Below are 15,383 nucleotides of genomic sequence, written 5' to 3'. Positions count from 1 at the left end.
GCCCCCAACTGGCTTCTCCTCTCTCCAGTCCGGCTGCCAAAACGCCCCACGTGGAGCCACCAGACGCCCCTATCAAATGAGCTGTCACTGCCTTTCCCGGTCCTGTGAGGCCCTAGAGTTTGGCCCCTGCCCCCACCCCCACCCCCGCCTTGTTCTCTGTTCCTTCTGCCTGGAACGTTCTCCCAGATGGACAGGCCGCTTTGTCTTCACCCCCCTGTTCGCCGTCAGGTTCCAGCGGACCTGCATTTCCTCCAGAACCTTCTGTGACACCTCAGCTTGCTGTCACAGCCCCTGTGTCCTTCTTAAGGCCCATCCCGTGCGACCAGCTGTGTGGTTTCGTGACCATCTCTCCTGCGGCGCTGTGCGCTTCCTGGGGCGGGGATGACCACGTGTGTTTGCCTTGCCATGTCTGTACCCCCGTGCTTGGCGTGGACTCTGTGCCCACAGACGCTGGTGGTTCTGGGCGGAGAGTCAGGTGGTGGGTCCTAGCTGCACCCACGAACTAGCTGCATGCCTCAGGGCCGGCTGTTCAGCCTGCTCGCCGGTCCTTGTCCTGGGCTTGTGCCTCTGATGACCTGGCAGCCCTGCCAGTGCTGGCTTTCCCGCATCCCTGGGACTGCAGGTGGGTGGGCCCCTTGGGAACTGAGTCCGTATAGCACAGCGGGGTGGGGGGGCACCCCTTGCCCCTCTGGCATCTGGCTCCGGAGAGCACCCTTCCAAAGCTGCCCCGGGGTAAGACTTTTGTTCATGGTTGCATGGCCAAACGTGAGCAGGGCGTCTGTGACCAGAGGAAGAGACAGGTGCGCAGTCCGCCTGGCTGCCCCTCTGGCCCCCTTGACTCCCTCTGAGCCCCCGACAGCGGCCCTTGAGATGCGGGGGGAGCAGACCTGCGTGCCGATGGGTTAATTCTCCGGGCACAGTGGCAGGTGTGGATGGGATGGTGCTGAACGGTCTGGTCTGTGACGCTGCCTCTTGATTGGGTGTGTGTTTTGGGGGGATATGTTGAAAGACAGATCTACAGCCACTCTGCAACCCCCATCCATCTCTTGAGATGGGGGCGGGCAGCATGCTGAATGACGACACCCCCAGGTGACCCTCAGGTGCCTCCCCCTCCAACCCCCAGAGGCCTGAAACCAGGACCCGAGAACAAGTGTGTGGTGAGCAAACATGAGCCCTGGGCCGGGTTCCCCAAGACGGGGCTCAGGAAGGACTATGTCTGGCAGCGACGGAGAAGAAAAACCCAACTCAGCCAGACTTCCTGGCTTCTGATCTGAGGGAGCTTGCTCTTTGCACCCTTGCACGGGGCACTCACCCTGAGAAAATGCCCGTCTCCACCCAAGTCAGAGGACGTTCCCCGCAGCAGGTGTGTAAAAGCAAGACCTGGGAAATGGCCCAGAGGCCTGGCCGTGCCGGACGGGAACAAAAGCCGCCGTCAGGTGGCCCCCTGGGGGACAGGGGCTGAGTTCTGGACGTATGGGTTGCACGGAGGTGGGGAGAACGGTCCACAACAGCAGTTTGCAGTTGTCTTTGCATGTAGAGGCTTAAAAACAACCTGGGGCGGTAGTTCCCATTCGTGGCGAAGCGGAAACGAATCAGACTAGGAACCATGAGGTTGAGGGTTCGATCCCCGGCCCCGCTCAGTGGGTTAAGGATCCGGTGTTGCTGCGGCTGTGGTGTAGGCCAGCAGCTGCAGTTCTGATAAGATCCCGAGCTTGGGAACTTCCATATACCTTGGTGTGGCCCTAAAAAAGAAAAACAAACAACCCCCCCCCCAAAACCAAAAACCAAACAACAACCTGGAACGATTTGAAAATGATGCTGAATTTACCCACTAAGGGCCCCGCGACCTTTAAAGTGATATATTTCACAAAGAGACGCCAGTTCCACTCAATGAAACCACAGAATATCTGCCAGGTGGTAACAGTACCTAAATTGTGGCCGGTCCTGGGTTCAGGCCTATGGGGAGCACCGGGTGGGGGGACACCGCTCTGGCTTTGGGTTCTACAGAACTGGGTGGTTCACACCAAAAGCTTTTTCTTTACATCCTGACCCCCAGCTTGTCTTTGTCCCCCATCTTCTGCCTTTTGTTCTGGGGAGTTTTTTCTCTGGGAAGCGAGTGGGGAGGGCAGAAGGCCCCCGGGGCACAGCGGGAGGTTGATAAGGAGAGGTATGCACCCCCCCCAGCCCCACGGGTAGGAGTGGGTCTTTCAGGGTTTGAAGATCTGGGCCCAGCAGCAGCCGCCTCTTCCCAGATGCAGTGGGAGGAAGCGGGCAGTCACCTGAACTGCCCTGGGCAGGGCCAGATCTGGTCCCCATGTGGCGATTTGGGGTGACTGCTGCGTGGGCAGGTGCGGGGTGGCCGGTGGTGGTGGCATGAGGACCCCTGGGAGCCTCTCTGGGCTCAGAGCAGCGGCGCCTGCCCTGGGGGACTGAGAGGCAGCAGTGCCCGCTGGACCCTAGCGGTCAGCTTTGAACGGGGCTCGTGGGGCGGACTGGCATCCTTGGGCCTCGATTCTGTCTCCCGGGCAGGGGGGGTGGTCAGAGTCAGATGAGTCCCCTCTTGGGCCACAGAGGCTCCCAGGAGAGAGGGGCTTTCGCAGGAGGTTCTGGGGGCCCCCCTGCCCCTAGCCCACAGACTGTGGGAGGTCCTTTTAAATGAACCTAAGGCAGCAAGATACGGGCCTAAAGCTGAAGCTCCAAGGTCCTGGAAAGTGAGCGAGATTGGCTCAGGGTTCCAGAAGCTGCATTTGCCCGCATGTCTGAGGCCTCACCGAATCCAAGCATCCAGGCTGCTCGGCCTCACCCCAGAGCCTGCAAGCCCCCCGGTCCCCCGGCCTCGCGACCACGTGCCCTCCGTTCCGCCTCCGTTCCCCCTCGCTCTGGACGGTCTTGCTGGCTGTCGAGGCTGTGTTCCGCCGCCTTCAGCCGGGATCTCCGAGCTCGGGGTCCTTCCCAGGAGGCGGCAGTTTCAGAGGAAATACACACGCAGTCTGTGGCTGAGACTCTAGAGTGGAAAAGAAATTTCCAAGGCCAGCAGGGTCTTAGAGACGTGATTCTGCTGGCGGCAACCAAGGAACTCAAGTCGTTTTCAAGAAGCGCCCCCAGAAACAGCTCCTTGCCTACAGGAGTCGGGAGAGGCTCAGGAGGGGCGGGTTCCTCTCTCTCCTCTCCGGGGGGCTGACTCGGGGAGGGTGGGGGGGTGCCTGGGACCCCCACCCCCCACCCCCATAGTGTTGTCCCTCGCCTGCAGCTTCTGGTTTCCTGTCTCTTCCCAGTTCCTGGCCCAGCTGATGGTTTTTCTCATCAGTTTCGTGAGCTCCGTGTTCTGTGGGCACCTGGGGAAGCTGGAATTGGACGCGGTCACGCTGGCGATTGCGGTACGTGTGGGGCTTTCTGGCTCCAAGGTGGGAGGCCCGCCTGCCTGTCCGTTTGCTCTTTTGCTGTCACCCCGTCACCCCCACTTAGGGGCTTCACATAAGACAAACATCTTAGCAGTGCTGAGGTCGGAGCGGGGCTTCGCTGGGCTGAGATCCAGGCGTGGGCAGAGCTGCCACCTTATGTCATCTGTAGCCTAAGTTTCCCTGGCCAGGTGGACTGGCAGTGCCCAGGTGCCAGGGTCCGGAGTTGGGGGACATCTGGAGGGCCGGGATTCTGCCTGCAACACCAGCTGATTTGTCACTCATGGAGCTCTGGCTCCCGCCCTCGGCCCCACTTCTGGGAGGCAGGCATCGCGAGGGGGCTGAGGTCTGATCTCACCAGGAGGAGCCCTGACACACACACACACACACACACACACACACACACACACACACACACACACACACACACACACACACCCAGTGTGTCTGCCACCCTGAGATGCAACTGGAAGAGGAAACCCTGGTCCTGGTGTCCAAACCCAAGGTCAGGAGGGACCCCCACGTCCCCTCTGCTCTCCAGATGTGGCCCCACCACCCGAGAGAGCGGTCTCTGACCTTGGCTGGGGTTGGCCGGCCAGAGGGCCCTGCCAGCTCGTTTGGTTCAGCCAGGTGGGTGTTTCTAGGGGAGGGGGTTCAATGGCTTTCTGCGGGTGGGGGTCCCTTCCTGGGCCTCCCTGAGACCCCCGGGAGGCGCACGTCTGCCTCACCCGCCCGGTCCCTCGGGCCTTTGGGTTTACCACCTGTGAGCCAGGCAAGACCGCGCCGAAGCAGTCCCCAGGTATCCACAGATGGTGTCGCTTTCAGGGCAGCATGGACAAGCTGGGTGTCACTACCCCATTTGGTTCTGATGTTTGGGAATTTGGAGGGGACTCGGCAAGCCTCCCACAGATCCTCTTGGCCAAGGAGGTGCAGGGAAGCTGGTGCGCGTGGGCTGGGCCGGCCTTGGCCGTGGTCCCTGGGGGAGGCGGCAGGTGGGGGCAGGCGGAGCGCCAGCTGTCCTGTCTTGCCACTTTCTGCTTTGGGGGTGCTGCCGGGGGCCCCGGGGCTTTGCTGTTGACCCTGAAAGGCCTCGGGCAGTAGCCTTGACCCTGAGACTTGCCTCTGTGCTCCCAGAGTCCTCAGGACATGATCTGGGTGGTGCTCGGTCTCTGGCAGGTGGACCTACCGGGACTCCTCTGTGCCATCCGCAGTCCCCTTGAGAAGGACTCACGTTCCTCTGAAACCAGGAGCAAAAGCCCAAAGGCTTAAGAGAGAAGAAGGCAGTTGATAACCCCTGACTTGGCATGTCCATTCCTCTCTGCACCTGCCTGCCCTCGAATTTGGGGTCCGAGGGGTCTGTCTGCACAGGGGCCCCAGGCAGATGGCAGGGCGGACGCGCTGGCCGCACCCGGGCTCCGATCGGGGCGGACCGAGAGCTGCCTCCTGCCTCCGCTGACTGTCCGGCCCTCCCTGTGCTTGTTTCCAGGTGATCAACGTTACGGGTGTCTCCGTGGGGTTTGGCTTGTCGTCTGCTTGTGACACCCTCATCTCCCAGGTAAATGGAAGCCCCGGGTCCCCTTGCTGTGACCTCTGGAGCTGGAGGAACCCCCAGGGGGGCAGAGGGCGGGGCCCCCCAGGCAAACCCTGCCGCATTCTAGCTCTCCGCTGTCCCTTTGAAGTGTGGCTGCAGAGGCTTTATCTGCACTGCTGCCTTAAGCCACATTTTCACAAGGGGACGTTTTGAAAAAGTCGCTTTTATCGCTTTCCGCCTCTGAGCTTGGTACCCTCCAGGGGTCCACAGTCGTGAAGCGGGGGAACGTGGAATCACCAGGTCTGGGCGGGGGAGGGCGAGGTCTCCCGCTACAGCTCCTTTCAAGCTCCCGAAGAGGTCACTGAGCAGGGAGCTGGGGAGAGATGGGCACCGTGGGCTCACAAGCAGTGGGCACTGGCCCCGGCCCCCCACGGGCTGTTCCCCACGGCTCTGCATAGTAGGTCTGGGGTGGGGCCCAAGACGCAGCTTTTCTAATAGGGGTCCAGGGGCTGCAACCCGTCTGCACGTTAGGATCACATGGACACTGGAAGCTCTTAGCAATTATTGGTGCCTGGAATCCAGACTTACCTTTACTGAGCTCCCGGCATCAGTGATTTTAAAATGTTCCCCCCATGCAACAACCATTTATGATGATAACGCTCCAGAAGACGGACACAGAAGGAGCCTACCTCGACACAATAAAAGCCATGTATGGCACACCCACGGCTAACATCACACTCGGTGGTGAAAACCAGAAAGCATTTCCTCTACGATCAGGAATCAGGCAGGGATGTCTACTCTCGCCAGTCTTCTTCAACATAGTCTTGAGTTTTAGCCACAGCAATCAGACAAGAAAAAGAAATAAAAGGAATCCGAATTGGGAAGGAAGAAGTGAAATTGTTACACTTTGCAAACAACATGAACTATACATAGAAAATCCTGGAGTTCCCATCATGGCTCAGTGGTTAACGAATCCGACTAGGAACCATGAAGTTTCAGGTTTGATCCCCGGCCTTGCTCAATGGGTTAAAGGTCCAGCGTTGCCGTGAGCTGTGGTGTAGGTCGCAGACACAGCTCAGATCCGGATCCTGCATTGCTGTGGTTCTGGTGTGGGCCGGTGGCTACAGCTCCCTTTCGACCCCTAGCTTGGGAACCTCCATACGCTGCAAGTGTGGCCCTAGAAAAGACAGAAAGACAAAAAAAGAAAAAAGAAAAAGAAGAAAGAAAATCCTGAAGGTGCCACCAGGAAACTGCTAGAACTCGTCTGGTGATGTTGGATACAAAATTAATACACAGAAGCGGGTTGCATTCTGTACACCGAGGATGACACATCAGAAAGAGAAATTAAATGTTCCCTAGGGAGTTCCCCTTGTGGCTCAGCAGTAATGAGCCCAACTGGTATCCATGAAGACACGGGTTTGATCCCTGGCCTCACTCAGTGGGTTAAGGATCCGGCGTTGCCGAGAGCTGTGGGGTCGGTTGCAGACACAGCTGGGATGTGGTGTGGCTGCGACTGTGGCCTAGACCAGCAGCGGCAGCTCTGATTCACCCTCTAGCCTGGGGACCTCCATATGCTGGTGGTAAAAAGAGACCAAAAAAAAAAAAAAAAAAAAAAGGTGTTGGTTTCCTCCAAGGTGCGGCCCTAAACTAAAATAAAAGTTCCCTCGGTGATTTTAATGTGCAGCCAAGTTCGAGAACCGCTGGAATCTGAAGAATGAGGTTATCCGCCTCGTTATGAGGCGCGGTTGAAGGTGGGGCGGCTGCCCTCCTGTGCTGACAGGTGTGTTTTGGCTGTGCCCGCAGACATATGGCAGCCCCAACAAGAAGCACGTGGGGGTCATCCTGCAGCGGGGCGCCCTGGTCCTGCTGCTCTGCTGCCTCCCCTGCTGGGCGCTCTTCCTCAACACCGAGCACATCCTGCTGCTCTTCAGGCAGGACCCGGCCGTGTCCAGGTACCTGCGGGGACCCTGGGGAGGGAGCCCCCCCACCTCGGGCCGGTAGTCTCCGGGTCCCAAGCGCAGCCCCTCTGGGGGCCTCGGGGGGCCGGTTTGGGGTCCCCCACCCAGCCTGCTGCTCTTCAGGCCAGGGACAAGGCTGTACCTGTGGTGGGGGGATCAGCTCTCCTCAGCTGACTTTCCGCATTTGGCCCCTGGCATCTCGACCTGCCCCCACCTGGGTGACATCCAGCCAAAACAGCTTTGGGTGAAATAAGAGTTGCACACCCCTCCGTGTGCGACAGTAGTTTGTGGTGTGTGTTCCTGGTTTTGTGGTTCTTGTCCCTGGCGGATATAAACAGCACCTGGCTGCTTTTAAAGCCCACCCCCGGCGTGGTTCCCCCACCCCCACCCCACCCAGCATTCTGGTTTCGTTGGCCTGGGGTGCGGCCTGGGCATCTGTGTTGTCACACCTCCCCTGGGTGAGTCTGCAGGTGCTGCCGGGTTTGCGACCTGATGGTTTAGTTGCTAAAGACCTTTAGGTCCTGGGGCTGGACCTGTGGCTCTGAATCCAGCGGTGGGGGGCGGCGGGTAGAGAGGGGGGAGAGTTGAAAGGCAGGAGACCTTTCTGGATGTCAGAACTGGTGTTGGGCGTTGCTGCTGGTAGACACCCAGGCTGCTTCGAGACATCTCTGGACGCACAGGCTGGCTCCCTCGGCGAGAATTACCCAGCAGTGCCGTTTGAACCCACTGTCCTGGATCTAAAGACTCGGAGGAACCGAGCAGGGCCCCCGGGGTTGTGAGGGGCCCGGCTCTGTGTCAGTGTTCCCGTGGCTCCAGCACGTGACGCCCAGGAATTGAGGGCGAGCCAAGAACGAGGAGGCGGTGTTGGTGCCCGCTGCCCTCGCTGCCCTTGAGGGAGGCCTCTGACGCGGTTTTTCCCTCCGTCGCCCAGGCTCACCCAGAGCTACGTGACCATCTTCATCCCGGCTCTTCCTGTAAGTTTCTGGGGGAGGGGGTCCCCCCTCGAGGTCCCAGGTAACAGGCAGCTGAGCTGCTGGGCTCAGCCCTGGGAGCCCCACGTGGTGCCAGCTCCTCCCAGGGATCGAAGTGTGAATTCTGCCCAGAAGGACACAAACACTCATTCCTAGAGAAACACCAGGGGCAGGGCGACCCCAGAGGCCGCTGTCCCCAGCTCCTGAGCTGGGAGCCCCAGGCTCACGCACGGTGGGGAGTCAGACCTTTTCTGCAGAGGCGTCAGTTCCTCCCAGCCCGGAACCCCGAGGGCCCCTCGGAACCCCGAGACTCCTGCTTGCTGAATGTGACACTGGTACCCCGTGCCTGTGCCCACCTGGGCAGTGGCCAATCAGAGCTACCTTTATTCAGATAAGCAGTGTAGCCGGGTGAGTCTGGGCTGCTGTCACGAAATGCCACGGGCCAGGTGCTTAAACATCGGTAACCTGGTTCCTCGCGGTTTTGGGAACTGATAGGTCCCAGATCAAGGCGTGGGTTTCTAGGAGTTCCCATCGTGGCTCAGCAGGTTAAGAACCTGACTAGTACCCATGAGGATGTGGGTTCCATCCCTGGCCCCCACTCAGTGGATTAAGGATCCGGCGTTGCCACAAACTGCACCATAGGTTACAGATGCAGCCTGGATCGTGCGTTGCTGTGGCTGTGGTGTAGGCCGGCAGCTGCAGCTCCCATTCAGCCCTTAGCCTGGAAACTTCCACATGCTGGAGGTGAAAAGAGAAAAAAACAAAGGGGTGTTGGCTTCCTCCGAGGCCGCTCTGCTTGGCCTGCAGACGCTGCTGTCCTGCTGACTCTCCCCGTGGTGCCCGCCCTCCCCGTGGACCTGCGCCCTTGGCATGTCCTCCTAGGACACCAGCCCTAGTGGATGAGGGCCCAGCCTGGTGGCCCCTGTTCAATGTCATCACCTCTTTAAAGTGTGTCTCCAAATACAGCCACACTGGGCGTTCGGGCTTCAGCACGTGCCTCGGAAGGGGTTACAGCTTAGCTCTTAAAAGTGGCCGTCTGTAACAAAATGCCACAAAATTGGCTTTGTGGTCTCTAAAATATCCTTTAAGAGGTAGCGTTCTTGAATCAGTCCACCGAATAAGACTATAGCCCAGTTGATAAAAGGGGGTGCCCCCAAGAGTTTGTGCAGGGGCCCCCTTTGCAGCCCTCCTCCCCGCCCCCCACCCCAAGAGTCCGGGCCAGATGCGCAAGGAAGCTGCCCTTCTCCGGACCCCGGGGATGCTAGGACCCTGTGGGTCCGCAAGAGGGGTGTTGAGAGACGGCCCCCCTCTGGCGCTCTGGGGGTGCAGGGGGGAGCAGAGGCGGCCAGGCCCGGGCCCCCAGCCCTCGGCTGCACGGCCCGAGCTGCCCTCTGTCTCTCTCTCTTGCAGGCGACCTTCCTGTACACTTTACAAGTGAAGTACCTGCTCAACCAGGTAATGCTAGACCCCCTTTTCTTTAAGGGGTAACGGCGTCTCCACCTTTGGGGGCGCCGGCAGACCGTGGGCGGCGGGGGAGCCACAGAGATGCATGGCCCGGAGTGGTGCATGCCGGACTGGTGTCGGGGAAAGGACGCGTTATCGTTGGCTCCGGAAAATTCATATCCGATTCCCGCTTGGAAATATTCTCATTGGCGGGAGGGGGCCGTTGCTCTTGGCCCTGTTCTGCCATCCAGCCGGCCAACCTCTCAGCTCAGGTCCCCTTTCCGCAGTGGGGACGTGCAAGCCCCCCTGGGATGATGGGACCCCAGGTCGTCAGGACCCTACATAGGTGACTGACAGCTGTGACCAGAGGCTGGGGGGCGGCTGCCCGGCTCGGGAGGAAGGGATTCACGAGGATAGCGTGTGTGGGGCTGTACGCTTGCTTGCAGGTGGAGCCCAGGGAAATAGGGTGCCAGGCGGGGGCTCCCGGCCACAGGGGCAGGCTCTCCAGGGCACCTGTGGTGGGGATGGGGCCAGGAGAGAAAGGGAAGCGTCCTACCTGTTGGACGGTCTTAAAATTAAGATACTGCCCTCGTCACAGAAAGACGTTTCAAATCTTTATTGGTGTTCAGAACTATATGCTTGAAATGCCCATGAAGAGCTGGAAAACAGGGAGTTCCCTGGTGGCTCAGCGGGTTCAGGTCTGGCATTGTCACTGCTGTGGCTTGGGTCAGTGCAGTGGCGCGGGTTCAATCCCTGACCCAGGAACTTCTGCATGCTGCAGGCGTGGCCAAAAAAAAAAAAAAAAAAAGAGAGAGAGAGACAAAAAAGTAAAACAAGGAGGTGGTGATCCGTTTGTGGGTGCCCCGGGCTGTCTCCTGAGAGTCCGTGACTTCGTTTGAGGTCCTTTGCTCTGACTCTCAGCCCCCAGCAAACATGAGCACCCCTCCCCGCGGGCTCCTGAGCCATCTAGTGAGGGGGTGGCTGGAGAATCGCGCCTTCAAGACCCCGAGAAGGAGGGGCTATGAGCTGAGGGTAAGGGGGTGTGACCTGGGCTGTGGGGGACACAGAGGGGGCTCCTGGAGGGGGAGGGGGGCCAAGCAGATGCAGGAAAGGAGGAAAAGACGGAGCCACAGACGGCGGGGTGTGAGGGACAGGCTGCGGGGGCCCCGGGGGCAGAGAATGCGGGGCAGTGAGGTGCAGGCCCATGAGGCCCAGGGGGACGTGCACACCCGGCCTAGGGGTCCCAGCTGCACCCCCTCCTCATTCTCGCTCCTGTTCCTCCTCTGCTTTACCTCGGGCGGGATCTTCCCCGGTCCTGCAGCCAGGCCCACAAGGGCCATCCCTAAAGGCACATCAGGAAATGCACTGCATTCCCTTGTGGTCACGCCCTCCTCCCGCGCCTGAGCCCAAGACCACAGGCCCCGGGCAGACAGGGCTGCAGGACAGGGCGGGGGCTCAGGGGAGCGTGGGTCTCCTGAGCTCTGAAGTGTAGGGTTCAGGTCAGAGCAGAGCAGGTGAGACTCAGGGGCCATCACCTGCCTGCCCTGCAGACGGACCCGAGCCCACCCTCCCCGCTGATGGCAGAGCTGGCAACGCTTCAAGGCTCGGCCCCTGCCTGGGAAATCCAGGCTGCCTTTTTGTGTGAAAGTGGCCTCACCCCCTGGGCAAGAGTGGATGTTTTATTTGGCCTGATGTGATTTCAAATAGCAAAGTTTCAAGCAGTCCATGAGTTTGGAAAACCAGCTTCTCAGAGTAGTCATTGGTAGCCAAAAAAAAAAAAAAAAAAAAAAAAAAAAAAAAGAGAGACATAGTTGGAGTTCCCATTGAGGCTCAGTGGGTTAAGAACCCAGCGTAGTCTCCGCGAGCATGTGGGCCTCGCTGAGTGGATTAAGGAGCCGGTGTCGCCATGAGCTGCGGTGTAGGTCGCAGATGCAGCTTGGATCCAGTGTTGCTGTGGCTGTGGTATGGGTTCCGATTTGACCCCTAGGCTGGAGACTTCCATATGTCACAGGTGCAGCGGTAAAAAGAAAAAAAAAATTGGGGTACAGTGGGTGTAACAATATTCCATGAGTTCCAGGCATGCAACGTAGTGACAATATTTAAAGTTGTACTCCAGGTATAGTTACTATAAAATACTGGCTGCATTCCCTGTGCTATTCGGAATATCCTTGTAGCTTATTTATTTCCTGCATAGGAGTTTGTACCCCTCAGTTGCCCCCCCAACCCCCCCTTCCCTACTGGTAACCACTAGTTTGGTCTCTATGTCCGTGTGTCTGTTTGGGTTTTGGAAATAAGTTCATTTGTCCTGTTTTTAGATTCCACGTATAAGAGATACCGTAGTATGTTTGTCTTTCTCTGACTTAATTCACTTAGTATAATTGAGTCACTTACACTTAAGGGCTGAGTATGCTCAGCCCTCCAAGTCTATCCGTGTTGCTGCAAATGGCAAGATTTCACTGTTCGCTGACGACTGAGTCGTATTCCCTTGTCAGGCACCACATCTTCCGTGTCCACTCACCTGTTAAGGTGACGCCTTGCAGGGACGTGTCCTCACCCGGGAGAAGTGGTGCTTCTTCACTCAGCATCAGCGCTGGCTTCATCGGAGTGTGTTTTTCTATCTGGACGACCGAGGGACAGATTTTTAGCCCCTGGTCTGATGTCATTCCACTCTCAGCTTTTAAGTCTCCGTCCGAGATGAGGGAGGCCAAGACGGGGTCCACCCACACCCCAGGTCATAGGGTCCCGACCTTCGGCGTTGGTGCTGCTGGAGGGGGAGGGAACCCATCCCGCTGTGTGGTCCCGGCGGGCAGCAAGCTCCTGTGCCCAAGCATCTCTCTTCGTCCCCCAGAACCCCCACATCGCGGGCGACACAGGAGGGCCGGGCAGGGCGGTAGGAGCGTGTGGGGCAGGTTGGGGTGGAAGTCGGCGGCCCTGCCCGCGGGTCCCCAGCGCGGCCTCTCCCTTCAGGGCATCGTCCTGCCCCAGATTGTGACTGGAGTCGTAGCCAACCTGGTCAACGCACTCGCCAACTACCTGTTTCTCTATCCGCTGCACCTTGGGGTGATGTGAGTCTGGGGACAGGGGGCAGGGTGGCCTCACGTGGCTTCTCGGGGGGCGGGGGGCAGGGTGTCCACGCGGGGTGCCCCCTCTGGGCCTCTCTGGCTGCCGCAGCGGGGATGCTCTCTGGGTGGAGGTCCCCGCGGGGCCCGCCGCGTCGCTGGCAGGGCTGGGACAGGCTGGGGCCGGGCCCCTCTCACCAGGACCGCCCTCTCCTCCCCAGGGGCTCGGCGCTGGCAAATACGGTTTCCCAGTTCGCCCTGGCTCTGCTGCTCTTTCTCTACATCGTGGTGAAGAAGCTGCACCGCGACACCTGGGGAGGTAAAGGCTGCGTCCCCCCCCACCGCGTGCCCCTCCCCCCCCCCCCCCCCCCGCGCCCGGGGCTGGACGGGGCTTTAGTCTCGGCTGGAGCGCCCGTGTCTGTGTCCGCCCGCAGGGTGGTCCTGGGAGTGCCTGCAGGACTGGGCCTCCTTCTTCTCGCTGGCCGTCCCCAGCATGCTCATGCTGTGCATCGAGTGGTGGGCCTACGAGATCGGGAGCTTCCTGAGCGGTCAGTGTGGCCACGGCCGTGGGGGGCCGGCGGGGCGGGGCCTGGCCGGGAGCACGGCGTCAGCGGTCCCTGTCCCCGCAGGTACCCTGGGCATGGTGGAGCTGGGAGCCCAGTCCGTCGTGTACGAGCTGGCTGTCATCGTGTACATGGTGAGCGTCTGGGCCGGTCCCGGGGGCGGGTCTTCCCTCGGGGAGTCCCGAGCGAGGGTGTTCGGAGCGGCGGCCGCTGGTGGAACCATTGAGCCGGGGGTGCGTGGCGCGGAGGTTCCCTCTGGCGTGGGCCTGGCGGGGTCTAGGTGAGGCTCCGGGTGGCTCGGTCATGGCTGGTCCTCTGACTCCTAACACGGATCAGGTCTGAAGGGTTTGATTTGACTGCCGGACGTGCGGTTGTCGCAGCACAGATGCCGTGGGGACAGGTGGCGGCGCTGGGTGCGGGCCGGCAGGGCCAAGCGCCCGTGTCTCCCTGAGTCCACTCCCAGGATAGTCCATTCTCCTGAGATGCGGCTGAAAAGTGGGGGCACCACTCCTAGGTTAGACCCAAAGAAAGGAGAGTGGAGGCTCGAGCCGGTGTTTGTACGAAAGTTCCTAGGGGCGCTGTTCACAGCCACAGGAATGCAGAAGTGCCCAGGTGCCCACAGGGGTGCCAGTGCGGGCTCTGCACCCGGTGGGTGCCATGATGCCCTGGAGAAGGACCCTGGTCTCTGGACGCTTTCCTCTGTCTTTGTTGTATTGAAAACACCCGCTGACCTTCAGAAGGGTGTTCTGCTCCACCAGTGCCACTTTAGCAGCATAGCAGGGAGGTGGGGACAGAGAGGAGATGCAGGGTGGCAAGGACCGAGGCCCACATTTGTTTGTTGGTAGGATTTCCTCCCCGCCCCAGACTGGTTATATCTGAAAAGTACATAGAATAATGCATTTCCTGTTTCCTTGAAAATCACTCCCCTAAGCACCTATGCTTTTCGTTTTTTTCTCTTTTCTGCAGAAATTCTTAAACTCATATTTATCACTGCAACACTATTCGTTTATTTAATTTTTTTTTTCTTTTTGGGCCGCACTGCATATGGAATTTCCTGGACCAGGGATTGGATCCGAGCCACAGCCGCGACCTGCGCCGCAGCCGCGGCAACACGGGATCCTGGATCCACTTCGCTACACTGGAAACGCCAACACTTGTTATGTTTTACATATAGTTCATATTTCAGTAAGTTTCGTAAGTACATGCAAATCGAAATGCTTCATGGTGGAGGTCCGGCTGTTGCCCAATGGGATCGGCGGCCTCTTGGGAGGACGCAGGTTTGATCCCCGGCCCAGCACAGGGGGTTAAGGATCTGGTGTTGTGGCTTAGTTTGCAACTACAGCTCAGATCTGATCCCTGGCCTGGGAACGCCATATGCCGTGGGGCAGCCAAAAAGAAAACATGAAAAAGCTTCATGGTGCCTGGTATCCTACTGTACGGCATATAACTTTTTAAACCCATCTCCTTTTGTTGGCTATTTAGTTTATTTCCAATGTTTTGATGTTACTAATAACACTTGGGTGAACATCTTAGGACAAATATCTTCGTGAGCTTTATTTCTTTAAGATACATTCCTGAAGGTGAAATTTAATCACAGCTTTAGGTCTTTGGCAAATCTTGCTGTATGCTTTCTGACAGCTTTATAAGAATTTACATTTTATTTCTCCTTGGGAGTTCCCGTCATGGTGCGGTGGTTAAGGAATCCGACTAGGAACCATGAGGTGGCGGGTTCGATCCCTGGCCTTGCTCAGTGGGTTAAGGATCCGGCGTGGCCGTGAGCTGTGGTGTAGGTGGCAGACGCGGCTCGGATCCCGTGTTGCTGTGGCTCTGGTGTAGGCCGGGGGCTACAGCTCTGATTGGACCCCTAGCCTGGGAACCTCCATATGGCCTTGGGATCGGCCCTACAAAAGACAAAAAAAAAAAAAAAAGAATTTACATTTTATTTCTCCCTCATTGAAGGAAGGATTGATACCCTCACGCACGGTCACCAGTGGTTTTCACATTTTGCCCTGTTTCTTCACTCTGCCTTCCTCTCTCTCCACGTCCGTGTTTGAGCCCGTGTTCTGTTCACCTTTATCCTTATCTGCCTCCTGGGAGGCAGGTGTCTGGCCTCCCTCGTGTGCTTTAATCTAGAACGGATCCTCTGCCTTTCTCAACCTTGACCTTGCGAAGAGCGGAGGCGGCTCTCTGGAGACGTGTTGTCGCTGACGTGTCCTCACAGACAGACCCCGACGCTCTGTTTTTGGCAGGAATAGCACAGCCGGGACCTGCTTTCTGTGCCTCGTATCCAGTCAATATCCCGTTACTGGTGATAGTGACTCGGTGACGGTGGGGTCCGCTGGGTCTCTCCATCGTCAGCTTACTCGCTTTCCCGCTGGAAGAAATAAATAATTGGTTGTGAGACCCACAGGTTTGTTCCCACCAGCGAGTTTCTAGGCGGGGGGCTCAGGTCTTCCGTCC

At 58.6% G+C, this 15,383-nt stretch overlaps 1 protein-coding gene and 1 long non-coding RNA gene across 6 annotated transcripts in view; one reads left to right on the top strand and one right to left on the bottom strand.

Annotated features, from left to right (window-relative positions):
* The window catches only part of LOC146398432 (uncharacterized), a 134,648-nt gene that overhangs the window by 29,671 nt on the left and 89,594 nt on the right, over positions 1–15,383 (bottom strand). The gene's annotated exons all lie outside the window — the stretch shown is intronic.
* Positions 1–15,383, top strand: part of SLC47A1 (solute carrier family 47 member 1) — a 93,911-nt gene that overhangs the window by 63,010 nt on the left and 15,518 nt on the right. For 4 of the 5 annotated variants that reach the window (XR_014821975.1, XM_084986432.1, XM_084986430.1 and 1 more), the window contains 9 exons: positions 3,276–3,377; positions 4,885–4,953; positions 6,733–6,881; positions 7,819–7,861; positions 9,269–9,313; positions 12,269–12,366; positions 12,582–12,679; positions 12,795–12,908; positions 12,990–13,057. Coding sequence is in view for 4 of the 5 variants with exons in the window: in XM_021067946.2 (XP_020923605.2) it covers positions 3,276–3,377; positions 4,885–4,953; positions 6,733–6,881; positions 7,819–7,861; positions 9,269–9,313; positions 12,269–12,366; positions 12,582–12,679; positions 12,795–12,908; positions 12,990–13,057 (786 nt within the window). In the remaining variant the exon portion in view is untranslated. Of the gene's footprint in view, positions 1–3,275; positions 3,378–4,884; positions 4,954–6,732; positions 6,882–7,818; positions 7,862–9,268; positions 9,314–10,172; positions 10,334–12,268; positions 12,367–12,581; positions 12,680–12,794; positions 12,909–12,989; positions 13,058–15,383 lie in introns of those variants that run through there. The other variant, XM_084986433.1, reaches the window with a different exon arrangement.

The sequence above is a fragment of the Sus scrofa genome, chromosome 12 (assembly GCF_054392235.1).
Source record: "Sus scrofa isolate SSC_HxYL_T2T_F1_AM1 chromosome 12, Sscrofa_HxYL_maternal_Yorkshire_Landrace_v2.0, whole genome shotgun sequence".
Taxonomy (NCBI): Eukaryota; Metazoa; Chordata; class Mammalia; order Artiodactyla; family Suidae; genus Sus; species Sus scrofa.
Note: the sequence above shows the minus strand (reverse complement) of the source record. Positions and strands in the feature narration are given on the sequence as shown.